Raw genomic sequence first — 22,833 nt, forward strand, 5'->3', positions numbered from 1 at the left:
TGTAGGGGGAGTACTAGTAAAACCATTTCCTTAAACAACAGCACAGGAAACAAAGTAAGACAGGGCAGGCAGCAAAATTTGGTTAACAGGAATACAACGAAGACTAAACATAGAAAAAAGTGTTACAGTCCTAAAAGAAAGCTTAATGTCATTTACATTACACTGGTCTCTTTTCAACTGATATGCAAGCTATTCAAAAAAAAAATCCAAGTCATTCATACATAATGTGATAAAAACAGATTAAACATGGAAGGATCTTTCATTCATTAACAAATGTTGCCAAAACTTTCACCATTAAAATTAAAGCAAATACATCTTAGACTGGCATTTGGTTGAACTGAAATTACTATTTTTGATGTTTTACCATTGGTACCTGGTAGAAAACATTCAAAATCAGGGTCAGATGAATCGGAGGATTAATTTAATGTTGATGGAATCTGCTTGCTTTACAAAGGAATCCAACTTGAAGTTCCAGATTGCGAAAACTCACACAATACCAAATTGAGTATATTCATGAAGATTACTACAAAGCATATTTCTGAAGAAAGCGTTCAAATGCATCATATATCGCTTGCCTAAAACAGAGAATGGAGAAAATAATCATAGGCTACTTAGTATAACCTGAGAAGGAAGAGATAAGCTCCTAAGTGTAATTCTTTACTTTATAAAAGTATGGCCTGAGGAGTTCTTGGGGCAGATGAGGCTTCCAACTGCCATAACAGCCATAACTTAAGTGCTCATGTCATGGCCCTGTCCAAGTCTTAATGAATCCGCAAATTCTGCTAAATACCTGCCACCAGGAATTCTCAGACAGGATGCAAAAAGAAGGGTCAACACCTTAACAACTTCCCTGATCCACTGACAACGCCAATCCAGTACCACCTTCTCTAACTTGCTCCAGCTGCCAGTTACCTACAGAAGCCTGGGAATGAAACTGGCATAGGAAACTCAGCCTCACACCTGTAGTAAGGCGGCATGGTATAGTAACATTTCAGAGCAGAGAGACAGATTAGCTGTGTTAGTGTGAAGTCAGGGTAAATATGCACTTTACAGACTAAACCCAGCAGCTGGCAACCTTTTCAGGGTGTGGGCCAGACTAACCCAGTTTGAGTCAGAGGCAGGGGGTGGTAGGGCAGACTGTAGGTGCTAGGACCCAGGCAAAAACATTGTTTTTCCCCACAATGGTGCAAGCTGGATCCAAGCACCAACCTCCAGGAGTAGCCATGGCTATTTCCCCCCTGCCCCCATTTAAAAAATCTGTAATTTTCATGTTTCTGGCAGGTGCTTGGTCCCAAGCATGCCCGATTCATGAGGTTATACTGTATATATTTTATACATATAAGCAGAAGAATTTGTGAACTCAGAACTTATGATCTCTACGTAATCTTGTTTATTTAGTCTATAAAGTACATATCTACCCTGCCTTCTGTCTGCTTTCAAACCAACGTGGCTTATTACTTCTCTTTGCTAATGAATGGCACTACACTCAGCTGAATGAAATGGAATTGAAGTTCATGAAAACTTATGCTCATATTTCTTATTCAGTTAACCTATAAAGTGCACAGTAATTTCTATGCCATTCAAGAAGTCTCCTGTATAGGAGTTCCTATATAAGAAAGCAGCACATGGTAGGCTTACGTCTGCTTTGCACCAATGCAAAAACAACTGAAACAAGGCACAGGATCAGTCTCAAGGGAGGATTCAGTAGTCACACAATGGCTCTTTCATGGAAATTCTGAATATTTCCAAGATACTGGCTCCAATCCAAGTCAGTAGTGACAGAGCCTTCATTAGTTTATCGTTCAATTGTTTGTAGTGATCTCAAAACTACATGGACAGATCTGCTCACAGGTGTAAGATCATTCACAAATGGCACTCTTGGAGATCTGCATAGTCAGGTATTAAATAAGTGTAAGTCAATCATATAACACTAACTTTTTAAACAATTTAAGAATTACATTCATAATAGAAACAACTTTTTAGAAAGTTGACATTGCACTGTTAAATCAGGGGTTACAGCATACTGCACAACTGGCAGGAAAGCCAAATCTAAATTTGGACTTTACCTGCTTATTCATTCCCACAGAAATGAGTCTTGCAAAAAACTCAGACTGTCTACTGAACACAAGTTACTACTATCTAGAAAGTATATTCTGCTGTGTAATGAATTAGAACTACCAGAGAAGACATGGATTTCATTCTTGCCTCTGCCAGTGGCTTTCTGGATGAATTTAGGCATGCCAAATTATTTCTGTGCCTTAAATTTACTTTAAGGTAAAGATAATAATGTCTTAAAACCTACTGAGGATTTCCACTACATAAAAACAAGGGATATCAACTTTCTTAGAATAACTGCAGGGTTTTTTATTTGTTTTAAAGAACAATATGCTGGTAGACACAGCTCATGTGCTCAGTTTTAAGCTAATGGTCAAGTCTGAAGAATTTTTTCCCAAGCCAACTTTGCAAGTTATGTTGGGGGTTTTGTCTTCTTTACGTATAATCATAATCACCAATGCAGCTATCCTAACATGAGCTGAGGCGCCCATTTCCTAAGCAAAATATGCTCAGATTCTAAATTTCCTTCCATGGCAGGGACTAAGTTATTGGTAACAACCTTGGCTTTCCTGCCCTCTTACTATGGCTAAAATGGGGCGGGGAGGTGTTCAAAAAATTACATGGTTGCCTGTGATTTCTTCAAGGTCACAAACATGTTTGGACTGCTTATTCTCACCTAAAAACCCCTTGTTTGAAGAGGTAGGCACTGATATGACCTCCATTCAGGTATCTGATTTCACATCCTGGCCAGATTTCTTGAAGGCTACGCACTCCAGTTCGTGGGACATATGCATCCTCCTTGGCTTGAACAACTATTATTAAGTTTGGGTCCACTGGAACTAGATAAAAAGAAAAAAAAAAAATATGGAAAACCAAATTCTTTGAGGTTAACAGTATACCTCACTTTAAGGTTCTTATAATAAAGACACTTTAAAAACTGTAACAACTTATGTAGCAATTTAGAACTAACTGCACTTTCCAATAAGCGGTAATTATTTTCCTGTTCCCACTCAGTGTTCTACTCCACTCCCACTTGTCGTCTTTATGTAATTATTGTAATCATAGAATCAGATAAGATAAGGGTTGGAAGGGACCTTAGGAGGTCATTTAGACCATCACCCTAGCCAAAGATTTGTCTACCCAGGTCTTCAAAACCTCTGAAGACAGAGATTCCATAAATTCTGGATAGCTATTTCCAGTTCTTTATTAGCCTCCTTGTGAAAACATTTTTGCTAATATCTAATAGAGCTGTGTGAAGCTTTGGTTACTGATTTGATTCAGTGGCGATTTGGCCCGATTCAGTGGCCGAATCTCCAAAACCAAATCGAATCAGGAGACCCTTTAATCTCTCTGAATCTAATCGAATCTCTGCAAATCGATTCGGAGAGTTTCGGAAAGATTCAGAAATTTGGACATAGACACAGCTTTAAATGTTTTTTCTACATACCTCAAGGTACCAGGTGGCTTGTGAATGCTGCAATGGTGGGAAGGATGGAGAGTCCCACAGGAGCACGAGGGGGTCACCAGCGTGCTCGGCAGAAAACCTGGAAGTGGACCAGAAGCACTACTGGGTCCCCCTGGGAGCGCACTGGGCCCCCCTCCCCACACCCTCCTGGCACCTCCTGGGTCTGGGGGGCACCCGGTGTGCCCCACAGCCGATCACCGAGCTGGAGGAATGTGGGAGGGCCCCCCTGCACACTCCCTGTCAGACCTGGAAGTGTACCAGAGGTACATCCAGTCCACTTCCAGATTTGCTGCCAAGTATGTGCCCCCCCCAACCCCGTATTCCTGTGGGATGCTCCCTCTGCCCCACCACTGCAGCATTCACAAGCCACACCTGGTACCTTAAGGTATGTAGAAAAAAACATTTAAAGCTGCGTCTATGGCCAAATCACAGATTCTCCGAATCAGCATTGAATCTTCAGATTCAGATTTGGCTGAATCAAATCAGGGAGTGGTCTGAATCAACGAATTGAAAAGGGCCCATTTCACACACCCCTGCTATCTAACCTGAGCTTCCCTTGACGCAAATTGAAAATATTGCTCCTTGCTCTGTCATCTGTCACCACTGAGAACAATCTAGAGCCATCCTCTTTGGAACCACCTTTCAGGTAGTTAAAGGTTGCTATCAAATCCCCCCTCACTTCTCTTCTGCAGACTAAGTGCTGTTCCCTCAGCCTCTCCTTGTATGTCACGCCCCTGCCTCCTAAACATTTTCACTGTCCTAAACTGGACTCTCTCCAACTTGTCCACATCCTCGCTGTAGTAGAGGCCCCAAAACTCCAGATGTAGCCTCACCAGTGCAGAATACAGTGGAATAATTACTTCCCTTGATCTGCTGGCAATGTTCCCACTAACTCAGCCTAGTATGCCATTAACCTTCTTCACAACAAGGGTACACTTGGCTCATATTCAGCTTATTGTCCACTGTAGCCCTAAGGTCCTTTTCTTCAGAGTGGCTGCTTAGCCAGCCTGTACCAGTGCATGGCCTGCACAGTTTTGGGAGAAGATGAACAGCCAACAGAGGTGAAAGAATGAGTTAGGGACAGTTTAGAAAAGCTCGACGTGTGTACAAGTTCGTGGGACTGGACATGATGCACCCAAGGGTGCCTTGGGCCTACTAGTCTTCAGGCTACAACTCCAACTGTGCTTTGGTCTTCCTGATTTCATCCCTGCACACCTAAGCAATACTCTTATACTTCTCTTTAGTCATCAATTCAAATTTCCACTTCTGTAAGCTTCCTTTTTCAGTTTTAGCTCATTCGCAAATTCCCTGCTAAGCCAAGCTGGTCTTCTGTCATAATTGCTAGTCTTCCTGCACATCAGGATGGTTTGTTCCTGTGCCCTCAGTAAGGTTTCTTTAAAGTACAATGTACGAGTAAAGTTGTTAGAAGAAAAAAAGGTCTCTAAGCAATAAAACTACAATTTCAGCAACTTCACTTTTCACAGGGGAAAGGGAAAAAAGGATCCAAAATGGAAATTTGAAGTGGAATCTTAGACCAAAATCCAACTTTATAAAAAACACAAAATCAACTTCCACTATGAGATAGCTTCTATTAATCCACAATTATCACTGAGTCAACCACACAACGAACTGAATGAATGCAATGGTTCAAAACAGCTCTCGCTCTCTCTTCTTCTATTCCTTAAGCTCTGATAAGCTCTTTCTAATACTTGTAAACAGTAATAAAAATTTCATAGATTTCATAGACATCAGGGCTGGAAGGGACCTCGGGAGATCATCGAGTCCAGCCCCCCGCCCAAAGGGCAGGAAGTCAGCTGGGGTCATAGGATCCCAGCAAGATAAGCATCCAATTTACTCTTGAAGGTGTTCAATGTAGGTGCTTGAACCACCTCCGATGGCAGACTGTTCAAAATATTTGAAAATACAGTCCCCATAAAAATCCAGATTCCTATTAGCCAGCGTTAAATATTTTTGGGGTATGCATATTTACAGAGTTGGCTGATGATTTAGAAAAACCTTAAATTTAACTTTCAACTATATCAAACAACTACAGCCAAAAGCAGGTCTTGCTTGGTGGAAGTATTCACCCTTAACTCTTGATAGGAAAGAACCTGAATACACAGCACAGGGTAGCAGGAGCCAACCTTTTTGGCAAGTGTCCTTCCTCCTCCCCCAATGCCTCTCTGATTCCCTAACCTTGCCTGATCATTGCTCTGCTCTCTCCTTCTTGCCTTATCTGCTGCTATTCCCCCTGCTCTCTGCCAAGTCTTCTGCGTGCCACACAAAAAGTGGCTGCACATGCCACTTGGGGCAAGGAGGCATACAGGAACTTTCAACTAGTTCCAAACAGGACTCAAAAATTTGCTGGAGTTCCTGAAGCTCTCATTTACATATGTTTCAGGTTTAAGATAATCAAGAATAATTTTGAACGAGAGTATGAAAAAGAAAACTAGAGGATCTGGATCAGATGTACATCCATTTTTTTTATTTTATTTTTTTTAAAAAGGCAGCCCAATTATATTTCATCATGCAAAGACAATCTATGATCTTTCCAGTTCAAGGCACAAGCTTTCTGCAGCTGAAGTTGCATTATGCATACACCAGCTTTTTACAGAAAACTTAATGTGAATTGAAGCTGCCTCGCATACTTAGGGGGTAGGATAAGTTAGTTAGAAGCAGGCAATTTTTATGAACAGTAAACTTTAATTTTAAAAGTGACAAGGCAACTCTACTGCTGGTGCTGCCACGTATGGCACATATGTGACTTCAGGTTTCCTGAGACTCTGGACTCCAAGAAGGTCAAAAGGCTTTGCACACATGGGGTCCCCAACTGCAAGCAATGGAATAAACATTCCAACTGTTTGCCTCACTAACAGTTCAAGGAGAGACAGAGTGTTCACTGCAGCAGTCTAAAGTCAACTGCTAGCCGACAAAGTAGGCTATTGCCAATGACACCTTAATACAGTACCTCTGAACCAGTTAGTTTTTAAGGTGCCCCTGAGCCTGCCTTGGGCCTACTAGTCTTCAAGAAATATTTTTCCGTATAGTGTTGACAGGTGTTGTGGGTCACCGACAGTCATCTCAATGCTGGATAGTCCAAACAAGTGCACAACAAGAGTTTTTCACCACCCCATCTTAGCTGACTACTGATCAGAAAATTTGCTAGCACAGTTCTGAGCCTAAGTATCAATGGTGCAAACATCCCACCAATAGTCAGCTACTCTGCCTAACCACTGCACCTGTCCATTAGAAAACCAAAAGCAGACCATCTCAATCACAGGAATAAATGGATTTAACTAAGCAGCTGCAGCATGATATTCAGGTGGCCTTCTGGTCCATTGGCAGAAACTCAGAGGGCAGATGGACTAGCCTACTTGATTTAAATATTCATCTATATCCAAATTCTACTACAGGACATGAAACATGTTCACAGATGCCAACTCAGTAAAACAGAATCAGGAAACTATGCTATTTTTATTTTTATTTTTTTTATTATTATTTATTTATTTATTTATTTTACACAAAGTCTTTGTGATTCTCAGCACCACCCTCAATCTGCATAAATTGAAGACCTCAGGTACTTATGCAAGAGAACTTTCCTGAGCATGATTCTCTTGAACAGAGTGCTAAACTCTGAGCACTGGACAGCTACGTATAGAGTTAAGTCCACCATTACATCAAGAATATGCAGAACTTAATTCAGGGAACTATGGCATATAACATTTTATAGTCAGTTATGTTAGTATGGATTTAGCTGACCTGGGTTAAACAAGGGACCCTGATGTTACTGATACTGTATACCACACCTCTTAAATAGTCCTTCATCTTTGGCACCAAACCAATTTGTGTAAATTGCTTTTCTCTCTCAACTCAGATGAATCAGGAAATGCTACTGCCACCTGAGCAGGGTACAGTCTAATCCAAAATTTAGAGCTGTTCACACAATGCACCAAAACAATTCAAGGAAATGGCAGTCAACTAGATCCTCAGGATCATACCGCTGACATATGGAGCTGTGGGTACTGCACGCAAAGACTACAGTGAACTGTAGTGACAAGCTTTACTACTCTTACATGATCCAGACTATAGGAGTGTTGATGAGCAATAGACTATTTTGAATTGCTTACCAGGGACACAGCTATATGACCTTGGCAGTGACCCAGATGGATCAAGGGATCTTGTGGACACCCAAACTACTTTAGTTGACTAGTCAATGATGTCAGACTCTCGACAACAAATTATGAAGAGATCCAGAAACTTCCATGCCACGTCTATTGTGCTAGAACCTCAGCACTGGACTTAATCTGGTTAAGTCAGGCACACGTAACCACTTAAGCTAATGAACATCCTAAGTCACTACTGGATTTATGCATTACCAGATCTGTCTGACTGGACCTGAAAAGCGTTCCCAACAGCAAGCTGAGGCAACCACTCAGTCCCAGAAAAGAGTCAACCGCTATTTCTTTTTCTTTTCAATAAAAGAGCTAGAAAAACCTCAAACAAAAGAACAGCCATGAAGGAACTGAAGGAAAAAACAAAGTGTAGTCTGTGCTCCCTGCATCTTGAAAAAGAAGCAAGTCAATATTAGGACTTCTCCCTTTTCCACATATTCAGAATCAAGAATGGAAGTGTAGCAACTAGTGTTCAACCTTGCTCTCCACTTAGCACTACAGCTCAGTACTAAAAGATGCTAATTCTGCAAAGGTCTATGCGCAGAAACCATTCAAATAAAAGAGCTGTTGCAGACCATTTCAAATACCCCATATTAAAACAAACAAACAAATACCTGAGAAATTAGCTACATGGGTGCATTCATCCATAACTCCTTTCATGAACCTCAGTGATTCTCTTTGTAAAGCACCTCTATTCCTTTCTCCATACAACTGATGCTCTTGTTGGTTGGGGAAGTAATTGCTGCTACAGCTACTAGTTGAAAATGTCTGATTCATACACTGTATTTTAGGAGTGTCCTGCAGCAAGAGTCTCTCCGAGGAGGCACTTACAGTACTTTTACTTGTGCTAAGGCAATGAATAGCTTCTTTAGGCACAATTTCATGTGTAGCATTCAGGTCGAACAGTTGGGAAGATAGATCTAGATCATTCAGACTGTCCACGCTGTTGGGGGCATTTTTAACGAAGTCTTGCCCCATCTTGAAAGAATCTGTCTAAAAAGAAACAGGTGTTTTATTAAAGGATTCTTTGACTGATTGGTCAGGGAATTCATAGAATCACAGAAAAAAAAAAAAAAAGTAGGGCTGGAAAAACCTCAGGTCAGCTAGTTCAACCCCCTGCCTGGGGCAGGATCATTCCTACCCAAACCATCCCAAGCAAATGCATGTCTATCCAATCCTAGTCCTAAAACTACACAGGCAACCCTGTCACACAACCACAAAGTACAGCATCCTAACCTGACACACGTAAAGCAGGAAGACAATGACAGCCAACATCTTGATGCTGCAAAGTTTGTTAAAAATATGCTTGAGTGATCCAAAAAGAGGACCACACCCCCTGCTACAGAGGAAGGCAAAAAACTCCCACAATCCATGCGAATCTAAGGGGTTAAATTCTTTCCCAATTTCAAATGGGATGATGAGCACTCACAAAATTATGAAAACAGCTCCAAGTAGAGATATATCCAAACAATATCCAAAGTCTAGTATGCAGCTCAGTCAATGAATGAAAGCCTTACCATCTCTTGATATTCAGTGCCTTTCCCAAACAGAAAACCGTACAGCAATAAGTATTCAAAATACAGTGGTGATTATGCAACAGGTATCTGTCTATTTAAAAATGCAACTACTGTACATAAAAGATTATCAGTTGTTAGATCTCAATTAGTTTTCATCTCTACTAAACTGGCAAATGCCAGTAGTGTTAACAGCCTTTAAAGTGACAGTATACATGGACATTTTTTAATGAAGGAAGTACTTGAAAAATAGCTTCATTTAATACAGTCTTTTCTGTTTCCATTCTTTTTGGTACTCTCATTCTTAACACATTCATTTTTTTTGCAAATAAATAGTAAAATGGATGAGATGCAAATGACTGGGATCCAACAGACATGAGAACCTGAATTTTCATACTTTATTGTATTGCTAAATTCACTACTTTGGTACAAATACATTATAAGCTTTGTATCCAAAAAACACAAGCACAAAAAAGGAGAAAGAAATCAGCTTTTACACAATAGTGTTAAAAATCAATAGCCATAACAGTATTAAACCAAAGAAGATACTGAAAAAAAAATAGTAATACTGTAATAGTTTTGCATAGGCTAAAAGAAAACGAGGTAAGGTGACAAATTATTGATAAAACTACAGTGTGTCAGAGGGATAGTGAATCTGAAGCATCTTCGTGACTCTTGATGCCCTTCTCACTACACTACACAAGAGAATACAGGAGATAATGGGAAGTATAGTTCAGCCACAGATGCTGGCCTGCGGGAAGAAAAGGGGCATTAGCTTATTAAAAAGCAACTCTCATGAGACAGTCCTGTCCCACAGAAAAATATAACTTGGCAAAGTTACTGCCTTGCTGTGATAAGCATCTCTGATGAGTTTTTCCATAAACATTATTTTCCTCCCTCTCCTTGCAGGGGTGTGTTGGCAGCACGAGCCACATCCCAGTTGACTCAGCTGCAAGTTGATTCCATAAAGACCCTGGTGAAGTCTCTGGCTGAGACTGATCATCAGTTTATTGTTAACCCCAGCCCTGGACCTGTCAGCACCTAGCTTACAACATGCCAGTGCAGGGGAAGCTCATGATCATGACTGATGGTTCCCCCCAGTACTGGCAAGTGGAAAAGGGTGCTATTGGGATCTAATCCCCAGTCCCCAAATTATGCCTCCTGGCATGCACATGTGGTGTTGCAGGAGGTGCAACTGTTGGAATCTGGGATCAAATCCCACCGAATCATTAACGCACTTGGCACACATTCATTTAGTCTGCTTTACTGACCCCATCCATCCCATAACGCGTTTGAAAAATAGGCTATATGCTGAAAAATCCACTCGCCTGTGGATACTTAGAAGATAGAAAGACCATTTGTATTTGAGACAAAGGCTGGAGAAGCCAGCTGCCATTTCTGTTCTTGTAAACACCGTAGTGATTCAGAGGGGTTTACCAGAACAAAAGATGTCAAAGCAAAGCATCAAAGTAGTGCCACTGGGTAAGTTATCAAAACACTAAGAGAAACAAGTATCAGACCTAGAACCCAGGGCATAAAAAATCAGCTAGCAAGAGAAAGCAACAAAACAGATAGAATGATGTTACCTAAACAAGGAAAGTATAGGACATCCAGGACAATAGTAAATCCAGGACAATAGTAAAAAAGTAATCATAGTATATTCTACAGTAGTGTTCTTTTGGACACAGTCACCCCCAAAATACAAAATCTCCACAAAACTAGATTTCTTTTTCTATTAGAAAAAATAAAAAATTATGTACTTGCTTCCATTCATGTCTTTATGGGATCATAAATAATTTAAAATACTTGAGTCAGGAGCTGCATTTTTTTTTTTTTTTTTTTTTTTTTTTTAGAATATAAGCAAGCCATTCCAAGCTCAGCCCCAATTTTATGACCCTTGGAAATATCACCCGTGGCATTAAATATTTATATTTCCTTTCCCTACCTCCACCACCACCAAGCCAAAGAACGTTCCGAAAGCTTTTACTAATCTTTTTGTCCGATGCTTATGGAAGAATTTTTTTTTTTTTCCTCGTTATAGTAATGCAATTGGTCAAATGGGACTTTTAAAGTTAGGTGATACACTAAAAGACACTTTTGCTTTATGTACCTCTAATTTTGAGAACTGCAGCAAACTGGTATCTATCCAGACTAACAGTGGCTTTCATCTCTGTTTTCTTAAAACATTATTCTGCACACATTTGTTTAAATTACAAAAAGTTTTAAGAAATCATTATATTCCTGTTTTAGCTACCAGAGTGTCTACTTTCAGCAGAAGTCATCATGCAACAAGCCATGAATTTAATGGCATAAATTGTGTAGTACCAAGAAATACTACGAAATAGGAACTATATACTTACTCCACAGTATTCAAGCATTTGAATTATTTCTTCTTCATAAACAGTTTGAGTATAATACTGTTTGTCTAGCTCTCTCCAGTTCACTGCCTTACTCAACACACCCTAAAATTAAAACAAACAAAACTGTTAGCAAAAAAATGCTGACAAACACTTCGGAGGAATTACAAGAATCTACATCCACAGAAGAAAGAAGAGATCCTTAAAATAATAACTATCTTTTAAAGTTGCAGTTTCCAACTTATTCTGGTCAGTGTCCACTTGAGAGCTCTAATAAAGTTTCCTAATTCACACTAGACAGGAATATTCATAAATCATATTTATTTCACTTTACATTAAAATAAAAAATAAGACATTTCCCCATTATAACTACGCTACTGCACACTGAAAAGTGCATTTTAAAAATTAAAAGCCTTACCATATAATCCAATCTTTTTGAATTGTAACAGAGAACCTGGAGCACCGTATGATTACTGTATCAAAAGGAAATTCGTCTACTTACAGTAGCTGCAGTCCTTTGAAAAGTACTGTTCATATATATTCTACTTTTGGTTTGCATATGCCTTATGCCCCTACTCAGAGTCATCCCTAGGGATGTGTGGGGCCTGGGGCATAATCAGCCCATGTGAGATGGGAGGGCATCACTCAAATTTAAGTGCTGAAGCATCTCATGTACTAGCATCCCCATGCTTCAAAATGGCAGCAGGGGCACTTGAACTAAGGCTACTCAAAAGAGCTTTAGTTCAAGCCCCCCCCAATACCACTCTGAAGCACAGGGATGCCGATACTGGAGGCTGGGTGGAGCACATTCACTACCATGCAGAGGCTGGCTGGATCAATCAAGTCTGCTTCAACATGCTGCAGTTACAGCGCATCAGAGCAGCCTCCACATTTGTGTACAGGCACCCCAGGAGTTTATTTGCACTAATGATTTCAAGACTGCTTTGCCCAAGATAAACATCAGATTTTCAAGTTTCTTCTAGGGAGCAAAGTTGGGTAAATGTATGCAGTAAACCCTAGTAAGATATCCTATGTGCCTCTTTTTTCAACACTTCTCAATGAGGCAGTAGAAGCTGCTTGCACCCTGGTGGCATGAACTAAAACTTTCAAAGGGTGTTTTTTCAGTGGGGAGAAAAGTGGCAGATATGCTTCTTGGGTGAGACAGGACACAAAACTATTTTTGGCAAGAGTTCTGGGTGAAGACTCAAAGTTCCCCTGTGCTTATGACTTAGTGTGCTGAGATGCAGCACAAAGTATCCTAAACCTTCTAGCAGATTTTACTGCTCCTAAGAAAGTTGCTTTGACAGCTAGACAGAAAAAAGAATACTGTTGGTGGTGGTTCAAAGAATGGAAACACACATGCGGTAAACACAAATCAGAGAAAAAGGGACTTGGAAAGTCATCTAAACCAGCCCCTTGCTTGAGGAAGGCCCGTTTTTGTCCAAACCATTCCAAAACAAAAAAAGTCTAACAAGACTGGGACTGGAACCTGGGCAGCAATGGTGAAAAAGTGCTAAATCCTGACCACTAGGCCATCATAAAGGAGTAGATGGCTTCCTGACTGGGGAAAGATCCTCTAGCTACAAGACGGTGAGAATGTCAGCAATTTTGAACTAAGAGTGGAAAGTTGAGACTGTTGGTAGGTATCGTCCTGAGGAGTTCAAAAGGTAGTTAAGATGTCATAGTGTTAAAAACATTCTGACCTGTTGTGGACTTAATGAATTCTTTACATCAAGAATTGTTTTATCATTTTTGTAGATAAAGTGAAAACAAAGAGATGACATTTTAAAAGGTGTGCCCTGAGTCCATCAAAAAGCATCTTGAGACTAAGAAGACTGAAAACCACTGCCCTAGATCTCTTTTGGTTGGAGATGCAACATTCCTCTCTCACACTCAACCTTGAGGTTTTACTGGCAGGAGAGGATCCTTTATAAAGGGGCAGTCTTACACCTGTGGAAAAAAAGGAACCAATACCATTTTTAGAAGGATTGCTCAGGATTTAAGCCCTCGCTACCCCAGTGTTTGAAGGGCCACGGTGACCACCCAGAAGAACCAGAATTACAAGCAAGCCTTCTGGCTAACATAATAGCACATTTGTCTAGTATATTCCACTCACTGAGATGCTTGGTGCATCTCATGCATCCATTGTTAAGGGATATTAATACTCTGGAAGATGCACAATTACTAACAGAGAGAAGAGATGAATAGAGCATTCAATGGGCTTTCAAGAGGGAAAAAAGATGCTTGGCAAAGGTTAATTAGACTACGATTTTACACATAAAAGGCAGTAACTAAGAAAATATATATCAAGAACACATTAAATAATCAACAGCAAGAATAAGGAAAGAAGCTTAGGCAATTAAGGAGTGACAGAGGTTACAAAATGTAAAAAAAGACTTTCAAAGTATTTCATAAAGTAACTTCTAGATTTAGTTTGGAAGACAAAGGCTTTTGGGATTCAAGAAAAACACAAAAACCAGCCGATATGTTCAAAAGAGTGGTTACAGTTTGAGAACCCAAGAATGTTCCTCACCATTCAAAACTAGAGTTGTAATTAGGAAGGGTAAAGATTAGCTATCCAGTGAGGCTTCAACATTCTCAGAACACTTTTTTTTTTTTTAAACAATAATACTGTTCTATGCTACAAATTAGTATTTATATGCAAAGTTTTTTTTTATTACTAATTATATACAATTTGAAAGAAATATTATAGTAAATGTAGTCATTGATATTTCATTTACTACACCACTAAAAACTCTGTTTACAATTATTTCTAGTAACACAAGGTTATATTTAAGGAAGGGATACATTTTCAAAAGGCCCAATGACAGGCAGGTGCCAAGCTCCCATTTGTGCCTTTAAAGAGGAAAAAAAAGCCTTTTAAAAAGGCATTGGTGACCATCTCAAAACTTCAAACTGATTTGTTCATATTCTAGAAACCCAATAACAAAACAAAATTTAGTTACCGTCGTAAAGACTCCAGAAGCGGTAGACCAGGAAAGACAAGGTATCAGTGGTAATGGTTTAGGCCAGTTTGTCACTGCTAATGAAGCCATCTGTTAGATAAAAAGAATGATAAAAAGAATATCTAGAGAATATCAGAAGGACAAACTGCTTATTTTCATAGAACTGTACAGAAGTTAAGCATTAAGTAATTTTAACTTATCCCTAAAACAAAGTAATTAGTATATCAAAACTTAGCAGCACTTCTAGTTCCATCCATCTGCAAAAACTTGAAAAATTAAACTTCCTTTTAGGACTTCCCAACAGACATTGCTATGGGCATATCCTGGTTTCAAACCTACCAGTATTTATGTTTTAAATACAAGAATTCTGATTAACAAAGCTTTCACTGTAGTCAAGAGTTCTTCCCAACAACGAAAACTTTGTTTGCCACGTCAAGACGTCCCTTCCTCCAAAAGCCTCCTAACTACTTTAGAAGCATAAAAAAAAAAAGACACTTTCAAATCATGTATCTGAACAAATAAGACTTTAAAAAAATTCTTCAGCTTTTGAAGCATATTTTTTAAACTACACACCAAGAATCTCATCTATAAACAGAGCAAAATGTATGCATCAACAAGATGTCTCATACAAAATTGGAAGTTAGAGAACCAAACCTCTTTTAAAACGGTTTTTAAAAGTGAACTTTACCCAAAAGGAGTTTTATAGGAAGTTACTATTAATATGAAAACCATGGCTATTGACAGATAGTATATTAAACATCATATCGGCTAACCTTGCAGAGCTCCAAAGTTGCCAACATTTAAGTAGGTAAAATAACAGATTAAGTAGCATGGCAAAAAAAATTGAGAACTATGGGTGAATTTTCAGATTGTTGGAGTGTTTTAATGGCATCTAGACAGTGGGAATTTCTGCACTCATACCAGGTGTCGTACATTTTTAATCAACTTGTTCTAGTTACTCTAAAATAATGAAAACAGGATTACTGTACAATTATCAGGTCTTCCTGTTTTTAACTGTACATTGGACAATCAAGTTAAAACAAAATACTTAACCTATACAGAAAGACTTACATGTCCTCCCATAGATATTCCAGTCATTCCTAGAGGTCCATAGCCTTCTCTCTCCAGCCAGTGCAAAAGAACTGCCGATTCAAGAACAAGAGCTCCTCCCATCACAAATAGGTCTGAAACGTTTTTTAAACATGACCTTCTTTCCTCCCCAGAAAAGAAAAAAAAACTATTTATTTTCCAGCGTCAGTTGTACCCACTCATTATTTCAGCAGTCTTATAAACATTCTGGTCATACTCCAAACAAAATCAAACCCCTATGGAATTCAATAGGAGTAGGAGCAAATTCAGACTCTTCAGCCCTTATGTTCAAGTCCCACAAGGTTAATTTTCCTTACATATTTTTGTGATCCAGATCTACACAAAGACTAGGAGTACGCACATGCTAATTTGAAAATATAGGATCATGGATTTTCATATTTTCAAATGAGATACTGAGAGCCTGGAAACCAATCAGCAGTAATGTTCTACGAAGCCAAGTTACAATGGGCCTTTCTAGATACATGACAACTAACTGATATGAGACTAGATGTACGAGAGCCTATTGGCAAAGACAATTACTTTTCATTTTTCTTATTTACCTTATGTCATTGAAAAATTGTACACAATATTTGAAGAGCAATCAGTAAGTCAGCTTTGGGAGCAATCATCAGTACCACTGTCTGACTGAAAGTGTAAGTTTGTCACTCTACTGAGAAATCCATGTAGTGTCTTAAAGAAAAGACAAGAAAAATGGAAAGCTATTCAGTTTAAACTTCAAAATAACCACAATGGTTGCTTGTACAAAAAAATTACAGCCCAATGATGCAGCTGCTCCAAATGCTGGACATTTGGAGCAAATGGATGGCTTATAGAACAACTATAGCACTGGTCTGGGACAAGGGTCTGTGTCTGTGTTTTCAATATCCGTCAAGCTGTAAAAGATTACACGTCTTTTTTGCCTAGGCATCACTACTCCTGCGAGCATTCTGAAGTCTGACAACTAATAATTTTTATTTCAGTGCCACAAGAACAACAAAAGTATCTTAGGCTTTTGTAGACCAATACTTATTTGATACTAGAATTCTCATTTCCTATTGCTTTGTGTCCTGTGATTAAGGCTGCTCACTCTTCTACACTTTCTGTTTTTCAGAGACCTATCATCTGAAAGATAGAGGGATTAGGCTGTCAAATTGTCATCTGAAAGCAGAACACTGAATTTGCTGAGTAGTAGCCCAATAATAGAGAAACCACTAATTATAATTCTAAACCGACCAAATACAATTCAGTGACTACTTTCAAAAAGGTACTTCAAAGAATAAAAATAGTTTGAACAGAGATTTTTTTCCTTTTCTCAACTATCAGACTGAAAACCCATTGTTCTATTCATAACAGGTGTTGGTGAAACACGCTCAGAATTTTAGATTAAAAACAGATTTTCCATTTTTTATCTTTTTGGGGGGTGGGAAGAGGGGACGTGCATTAGTGACCCAGTAAGAAGCTGATTGGTTTAAAAAGACTAGGCAACTGTTTCATATCTTTATAAACTGCCCTGCCAGGAATATTAGCAAATTAAAGCAGTTACTCTGTTGCTCAGAAGATTCCAAGGCAAAAGTGGCACCTTGTAGACTAGGGGTCAGCAACCCCCAGCACGCGTGCCAAGCATGGCACACAAGGTCATTTTGCTTGGCACACCAATGCCAGCCTGAGCTCTAAGCAGCTGCTGCCAGTCACGGAGCCCAGGCTGTTCCCAGCAGATGGCTGGGAGGCTGCAAGCCCTGCTGCAAGCAGACCAGGCTCCCTAGGCCAGCTGCAGGTGGGAGGCTGCAAACAGCTCCTCCAGGCTCCAGCATGTAAGCACTCTAGGACCTTTCAAGGTAGACATTGTGGTTTTTTCAAAGATATTGAGCCCTAATCAGTTCTCATTAGTTCATGAAAAACCAAGTCACATATTCAAGTGACTAACTTAGAAATGCAAAACTTAGGCATGTTAAAAAAGTCTTTCCCAAAAGTTCTTTTTCTACAGAAAAATAAGTTGTTGTAGAATTTAAGATTTATGAATGGTAAATACATTAGAGTCCTTATTTGCATCCCTGCCGACTTAGATTTTAAACAGTTGGTCTACTTTGGGTGTAGGACACTTCAGCTTTCCTTTAAGCACCATGATCCACAAATCAAGCAAGCAAAATGTCTGTAATTTCACATAAACAAGGTATGGCTGAACCAAGCTTGCCAATGTTTATAAAAATTATTAATAAGCTTTTACACTACTATGAGATTGTTGCAAACCAAAACGTCTTAGGATGACAGAATACAGCTGGGTAATATAATCATAATACTTACAATTGGTCCTTGGGTTTTCTGTAGCCATGTAAAAGATTCAAATTAAGGAAAATAAATAGATTAATTATATATAAAGAGAAGTTAATTTGGGACGAAAATAAAAGAGCATATTGATAAATTCAACTAACTTCAGATATTACCTATTTAAACTATTTTATTTAGCATTACATCAAGTTAACTGCAGTATGATGACGTCAATTGTAATTTAAGACTGTACTCTAATGAGGTAGGGACAATCTCGGGGAGAGCTCTGTCAGGCCTTCAGTCAGTGCAGATGTAGTTACAGATCTTCTGGAAGGACTAGACATTTTTAAATCTGCAGGTCCAGATGCCCTCCACCTAAGGGTGTTGAGGGAGCTGACAGGGGTCATTGCGGAGCCCTTGGCCCAGCTTTATGAGCATTCATGGTCATCTGGCCAGGTGCCGGGGGATTGGAAACTGGCTAATGTGGTCCCAATTTTCAAGAAAGGGAGGAGGGAGGCCCCAGGTAATTATAGGCCTGTAAGACTCACCTCGGTACTCGGGAAGATCTTGGAGAGAATCATCAAGGAGCACATCTGTGGGGGACCAGCAGGGGAGATCATGCTCAGGGGCAATCAGCATGGGTTCATCAAAGGCCTGTCTGACCAACCTAGTTGCCTTTTATGACCAGGTGACTAAAACACTGGATGGTGTCGCCATGGACATAGTCTTTCCAGACTTTAAGAAGGCCTTTGACACCATCTCTCACCCCATCCTCATCAGTAAATTAAGCAACTGTGGCACTGATGCCTACACAGTTGGATGGGTCAAAAATTGGCTGATGGGGCACACCCAGAGAGTAGTGGTGAACAGGTTGTACTCAACCTGGTGAGATGTGAGCAATGGGCTATCCCAGGGCTCGATCCTCGGGCCCGCACTGAAGTTTAACAACTTCATCAGTGACAGGGACGAGGGGGTGGAAAGCACGCTGTGCAAGTTTGCTGATGACACTAAGACGTGGGGCGAAGTGGACACGCTTGAAGGGAGAGAGAGGCTGAAAATAGGTTTAGACAGACTACAAAAGTGGGCAGATGAGAATAGGATGGGGTTCAACGTAGATAAATGCAGGGTGCTGCACCTTGGGAGAAGGCATCCACAGTATACACACACAGGCTTGGGAGTTCCCCTCTTGAAAGCATGGAGGCAGGACAGGATCTTGGAGTCATTAATCGACTCCAAGATGAACATGAGCCACCAATGCCAGACCACAGCCAGCAAGGCCAGCCATACCTTGTCATGCATCCAAAGGTGCATCTCAAGCCAGTCCAGAGAGGTGATACTCCCCCTGTGCGACACTGGTCAGGCCACAGTTGGAGTACTGCGTCCAGTACTGGGCACCGCACTTCAAGAGCACGGAGAGGATTCAGAGGAGGGCCACCCGCTTGGTGAGAGGGCAGCAGGACAGGCCCTATGGAGGAGAGATTGAGGGACCTGAGCCTATTCAGCCTCAGCACGAGGAGGCTGAGGGGGGACCTGGTGTCTGCCTACAAACTCATCTGGGAGATCAACAGCAAATAGATAGAGCCCTTTTCTCCCCACCACCACCTGGGGTGACAAGGAACAATGGTAATAAGCTGATGGAGAATAGGTTTAGGTTAGAGATCAGAAGGCAATTTTTTACAGTTAGGGTAGCCAAAATCTGGAACCAGCTTCCCAGGGAAGTGGTCCTCACCCCTACCTTGGGCAAATTCAAGAGGAGGTTGGATGATCACCTGTCTAGGGTCTTGTGAACCCACCATTCATTCCTGCCTGTGGCAGGGGGTCAGGCTAGATGATCTGTTCAGGTCCCTCCTGACCTAGCTACTATGATACTATGAGGTGGAACAGAGAAAAAAGTAAGTGGGAAAGAGTGAAAATCTTTTGGGTGAAACAAGATGAAGGTGTGGGGCAGTTTTCCAAGAGTGAATGAGATCTCCAAAAAAGCATGAAAGAACATATAGTGATAAAACAAGTCAAAATTAACAAAGGCATCTGGTGTACAACAGTTTAGATGCATGAAATGTGAAGGCATGCCAAGCAACACTTTCCCCTCCAGAAGTAGATCTCATTAGCCAAGCCAAAAGGAACATACATACAGCCTTCAATCCACCAGGGCTAGGAGGTGAAGTCTGTTGGGTACTTCACTGATGAGGATGCAGAGGGACTAGTATCAGACAAGTCCATAAAGGAGCAAACTAGTTTACCAACCAAAATATTGTCAGTAAGCATAGAGCCATAGAAGATTATTTGGGTGATATGTAAGACTGACTCACAAAATGTGACTCATCTGGATTTAAAAAACATATAATATCATTTTTCAGTTTCTCTGCTTTAATGGCAGTACTTGTCCGATACTGATCCCTCTGCATTTTAAGTTTTCCTGCTAGAGCACGTGAAGGACAAGCCTGGCCCAATGGTGCATAGACCAGGAGCCGCATGCCATCAGGCTGGGCAGGAAGCCATACATGGAGGGAGGGAGCCGTGCACCATCAGGTTGCGTGGGCTCCACACCTCCGCATGGGGCTTTCAGCACTACTCCAGCAGAAAGCCGCATGAGGAGGCAAACAGGAGCCTCCCCAGCGCGATGGCACACAATTCCGTGCCTCCATGTGTGGCTTCCCACCTGGCCCAGTGGTGCGCCATTTCCAATCCACACACCATTAGGCTGGGCCAGCTCTCCACATAAAGCTTCCAGCACTCCAGTGGGAAACAGCACATGGAGACATGGAATCAAGCACCATCAGGTCAGGTGAACTCCTGTTCACCTCTACATGCAGCTTCCTGCCGGAGTGCTGGAAGCCCTGCGCAGAGGCATGGAGCCCACCTGACCCAATGGCACACGGCCGATACCCACCCCACAAACACCACGCCCACCCCGCTCTTGGAGGTAGGAGCTCCCCTCCCCACTTATCAGGTGGCTAGTCATGCAGCTCTGTGCCTCCACATCATTGAGGTCCCAGCTGGAGTTCAAAGTATGCAAAATTATGCAATTATGTGCAGGCATGCCTTTTATGCACAAAGTTACACAGGCACATAAATTGCATAGTTCCCCAAGGTGTACTTATATAGTCAACAGTTGTACATCTGACAATTAATGTATGCAGCCTGCATCAAAAAGATAAGGCAATATTATCCTCCCTTGGTTATCATTTTGAAACGCATTTAAGTGTTTTGCTCAAAACAAAAGGATATAATAAGGATTTTCTAACAACAGAGAAGCTATACAGGCCTCTTTGATCATCGGACGGGCCATTAGCGTGCGTCTTCTCCAATAGTACTAAAGAGGATAAGGGGAATTAAATTAAAAGATGAATGTGATACAAGTAGTGTACAAAAATTAAGTCTTCTATACTTACATGGTCTCCAGTGCCTGCTAAATGAATGCACACAGGTCTGTAATTGCCATTCCATTTCTTGGGCATTATGAACTGAAACCTAACAAAAAAAAAAAATACTATTTCATCTATCAAAATAAACACACCAATTAAATGAAACTTCTAAGTGGCCACTGTACTGAAAAAGAATAAATATGTCCTTAACATTTTCTATCAAACAATTATCAGTCTACTGATCCTCATATTCTATTAATCAAATGAAGAACACATTAAAAATATATATATTTTTTTAAAAGTAACATGTGCTCACAAGGAGTTGAAGATTATTTTCCAAACAATATTACTTTGTTAGCTGGAGAAGGTAAGATGTACAACAAAGATGTGCAACTTAAAGGCTACACCTTGCACAGGAGGGATCGTGTAAATAAAAGGGGCAAGGGTGTAGCTCTCTATGTTAAGGAAAGCTATGCGTCCCTGCAAGCTGATATTGATGACCAGGGTGGACAGCTGGAGACCCTCTGGGTTGAAATTCGTGGGGAACACGGCACAGGGAACACAAAGGTGGGAGTCTACTACAGACCTCCCACCCAAAGTAAAGAGCTTGACCAGGAGTTCACCTGGGAACTGGATGAGGCCGCATGCTCCAGGACCATGGTTGTCATGGGTAACTTCAATTACCCGGACATTGTGGGAGGATCACTCAGCAAAATCCAAGCGGTCGCAAAGCTTCCTCTCGTGCATGGATGACCTCTGCCCGACTCAAGAAGTCTACAGGCCAATGAAAGGTAAAGCACTACTCAACCTGGTACTGGCTACTGGGGATGACCTAACTGGCAACCTAGCCATCAATGGGAAGCTGGGTGACAGCGACCACGAGCTGATCACCTACACCATCCACTGTAAAGCTGGCAAGTCAGTCAGCAACACAGAAGTCCTTGACTTCAGGAAAGCCAACTTCGACAAGCTCAGGAGGTTTGTCAGTGAGGCCCTAAGGGATCACGATCTCAGGGGGAAGGGAGTTCAGGAAGAGTGGTTGCTCCTCAAGGGAGTGATCCTCAACGCACAAGCTAATTCTATTCCATCTCAGAGGAAAGGCAGCAAGAGGGCACAGCAGCCCCCCTGGCTCTCCAGGGATCTAGCAGACCTCCTGAGGATAAGAAAGGCCTACAAAGGACGGAGGTTGGGATTCACTTCCAAGGAGGAATATTCTGCACTGGTCCAGTCCTGCAGGGAGCAAACCAGGAAAGCCAAGGCTGCAACTGAACTCCAACTAGCTTTGAGAATCAAGGACAATAAAAAGTCCTTTTTCAGATATGTGGGGAGCTGGAGGAAAACCAAGGTCAACACTGGACCCCTGCTGAACCAGATGGGGCAACTGACAACTCATGCCCAGGAAAAAGCTAACCTATTAAATGGGCGCTGTGTCGGTCTTTTATCCATCCCATGGGATGCCCATGCCCACCACGGGACAGGGAGGTCTGGGTGAGGGAGATCCCCTGACTTCCATTAATGCTGCCCTCATGAAGGAACACCTTGAGAGGCTGGATACCTTCAAGTCAGCCGGCCCTGACAATCTACA

General features: G+C 41.1%; 1 protein-coding gene across 4 annotated transcripts in view; it reads right to left on the reverse strand.

Moving 5' to 3' along the window:
* Window positions 1–355: 355 nt before the first annotated feature.
* Window positions 356–22,833, reverse strand: part of ABHD18 (abhydrolase domain containing 18) — a 36,050-nt gene continuing 13,572 nt past the window's right edge. Inside the window, exons 5-13 of one of the 4 annotated variants that reach the window (XM_019533989.1) lie at window positions 21,276–21,354; window positions 21,112–21,196; window positions 17,920–17,947; window positions 15,601–15,739; window positions 14,530–14,619; window positions 11,567–11,668; window positions 8,307–8,685; window positions 2,732–2,894; window positions 356–575 (exon numbers count right to left, since the gene is read on the reverse strand). In XM_019533989.1, the coding sequence (XP_019389534.1) occupies window positions 524–575; window positions 2,732–2,894; window positions 8,307–8,685; window positions 11,567–11,668; window positions 14,530–14,619; window positions 15,601–15,739; window positions 17,920–17,947; window positions 21,112–21,196; window positions 21,276–21,354 (1,117 nt within the window). In that variant the 3' untranslated portion in view covers window positions 356–523. Of the gene's footprint in view, window positions 576–1,375; window positions 1,689–2,731; window positions 2,895–8,306; window positions 8,686–11,566; window positions 11,669–14,529; window positions 14,620–15,600; window positions 15,745–16,178; window positions 16,306–17,919; window positions 17,948–21,111; window positions 21,197–21,275; window positions 21,355–22,833 lie in introns of those variants that run through there. The other 3 variants (XM_019533991.1, XM_019533990.1, XM_019533993.1) reach the window with 3 other exon arrangements.

This window comes from Crocodylus porosus, unplaced genomic scaffold (assembly GCF_001723895.1).
Source record: "Crocodylus porosus isolate Cpor-Errol unplaced genomic scaffold, CroPor_comp1, whole genome shotgun sequence".
In the NCBI taxonomy this organism is placed as follows: domain Eukaryota; kingdom Metazoa; phylum Chordata; order Crocodylia; family Crocodylidae; genus Crocodylus; species Crocodylus porosus.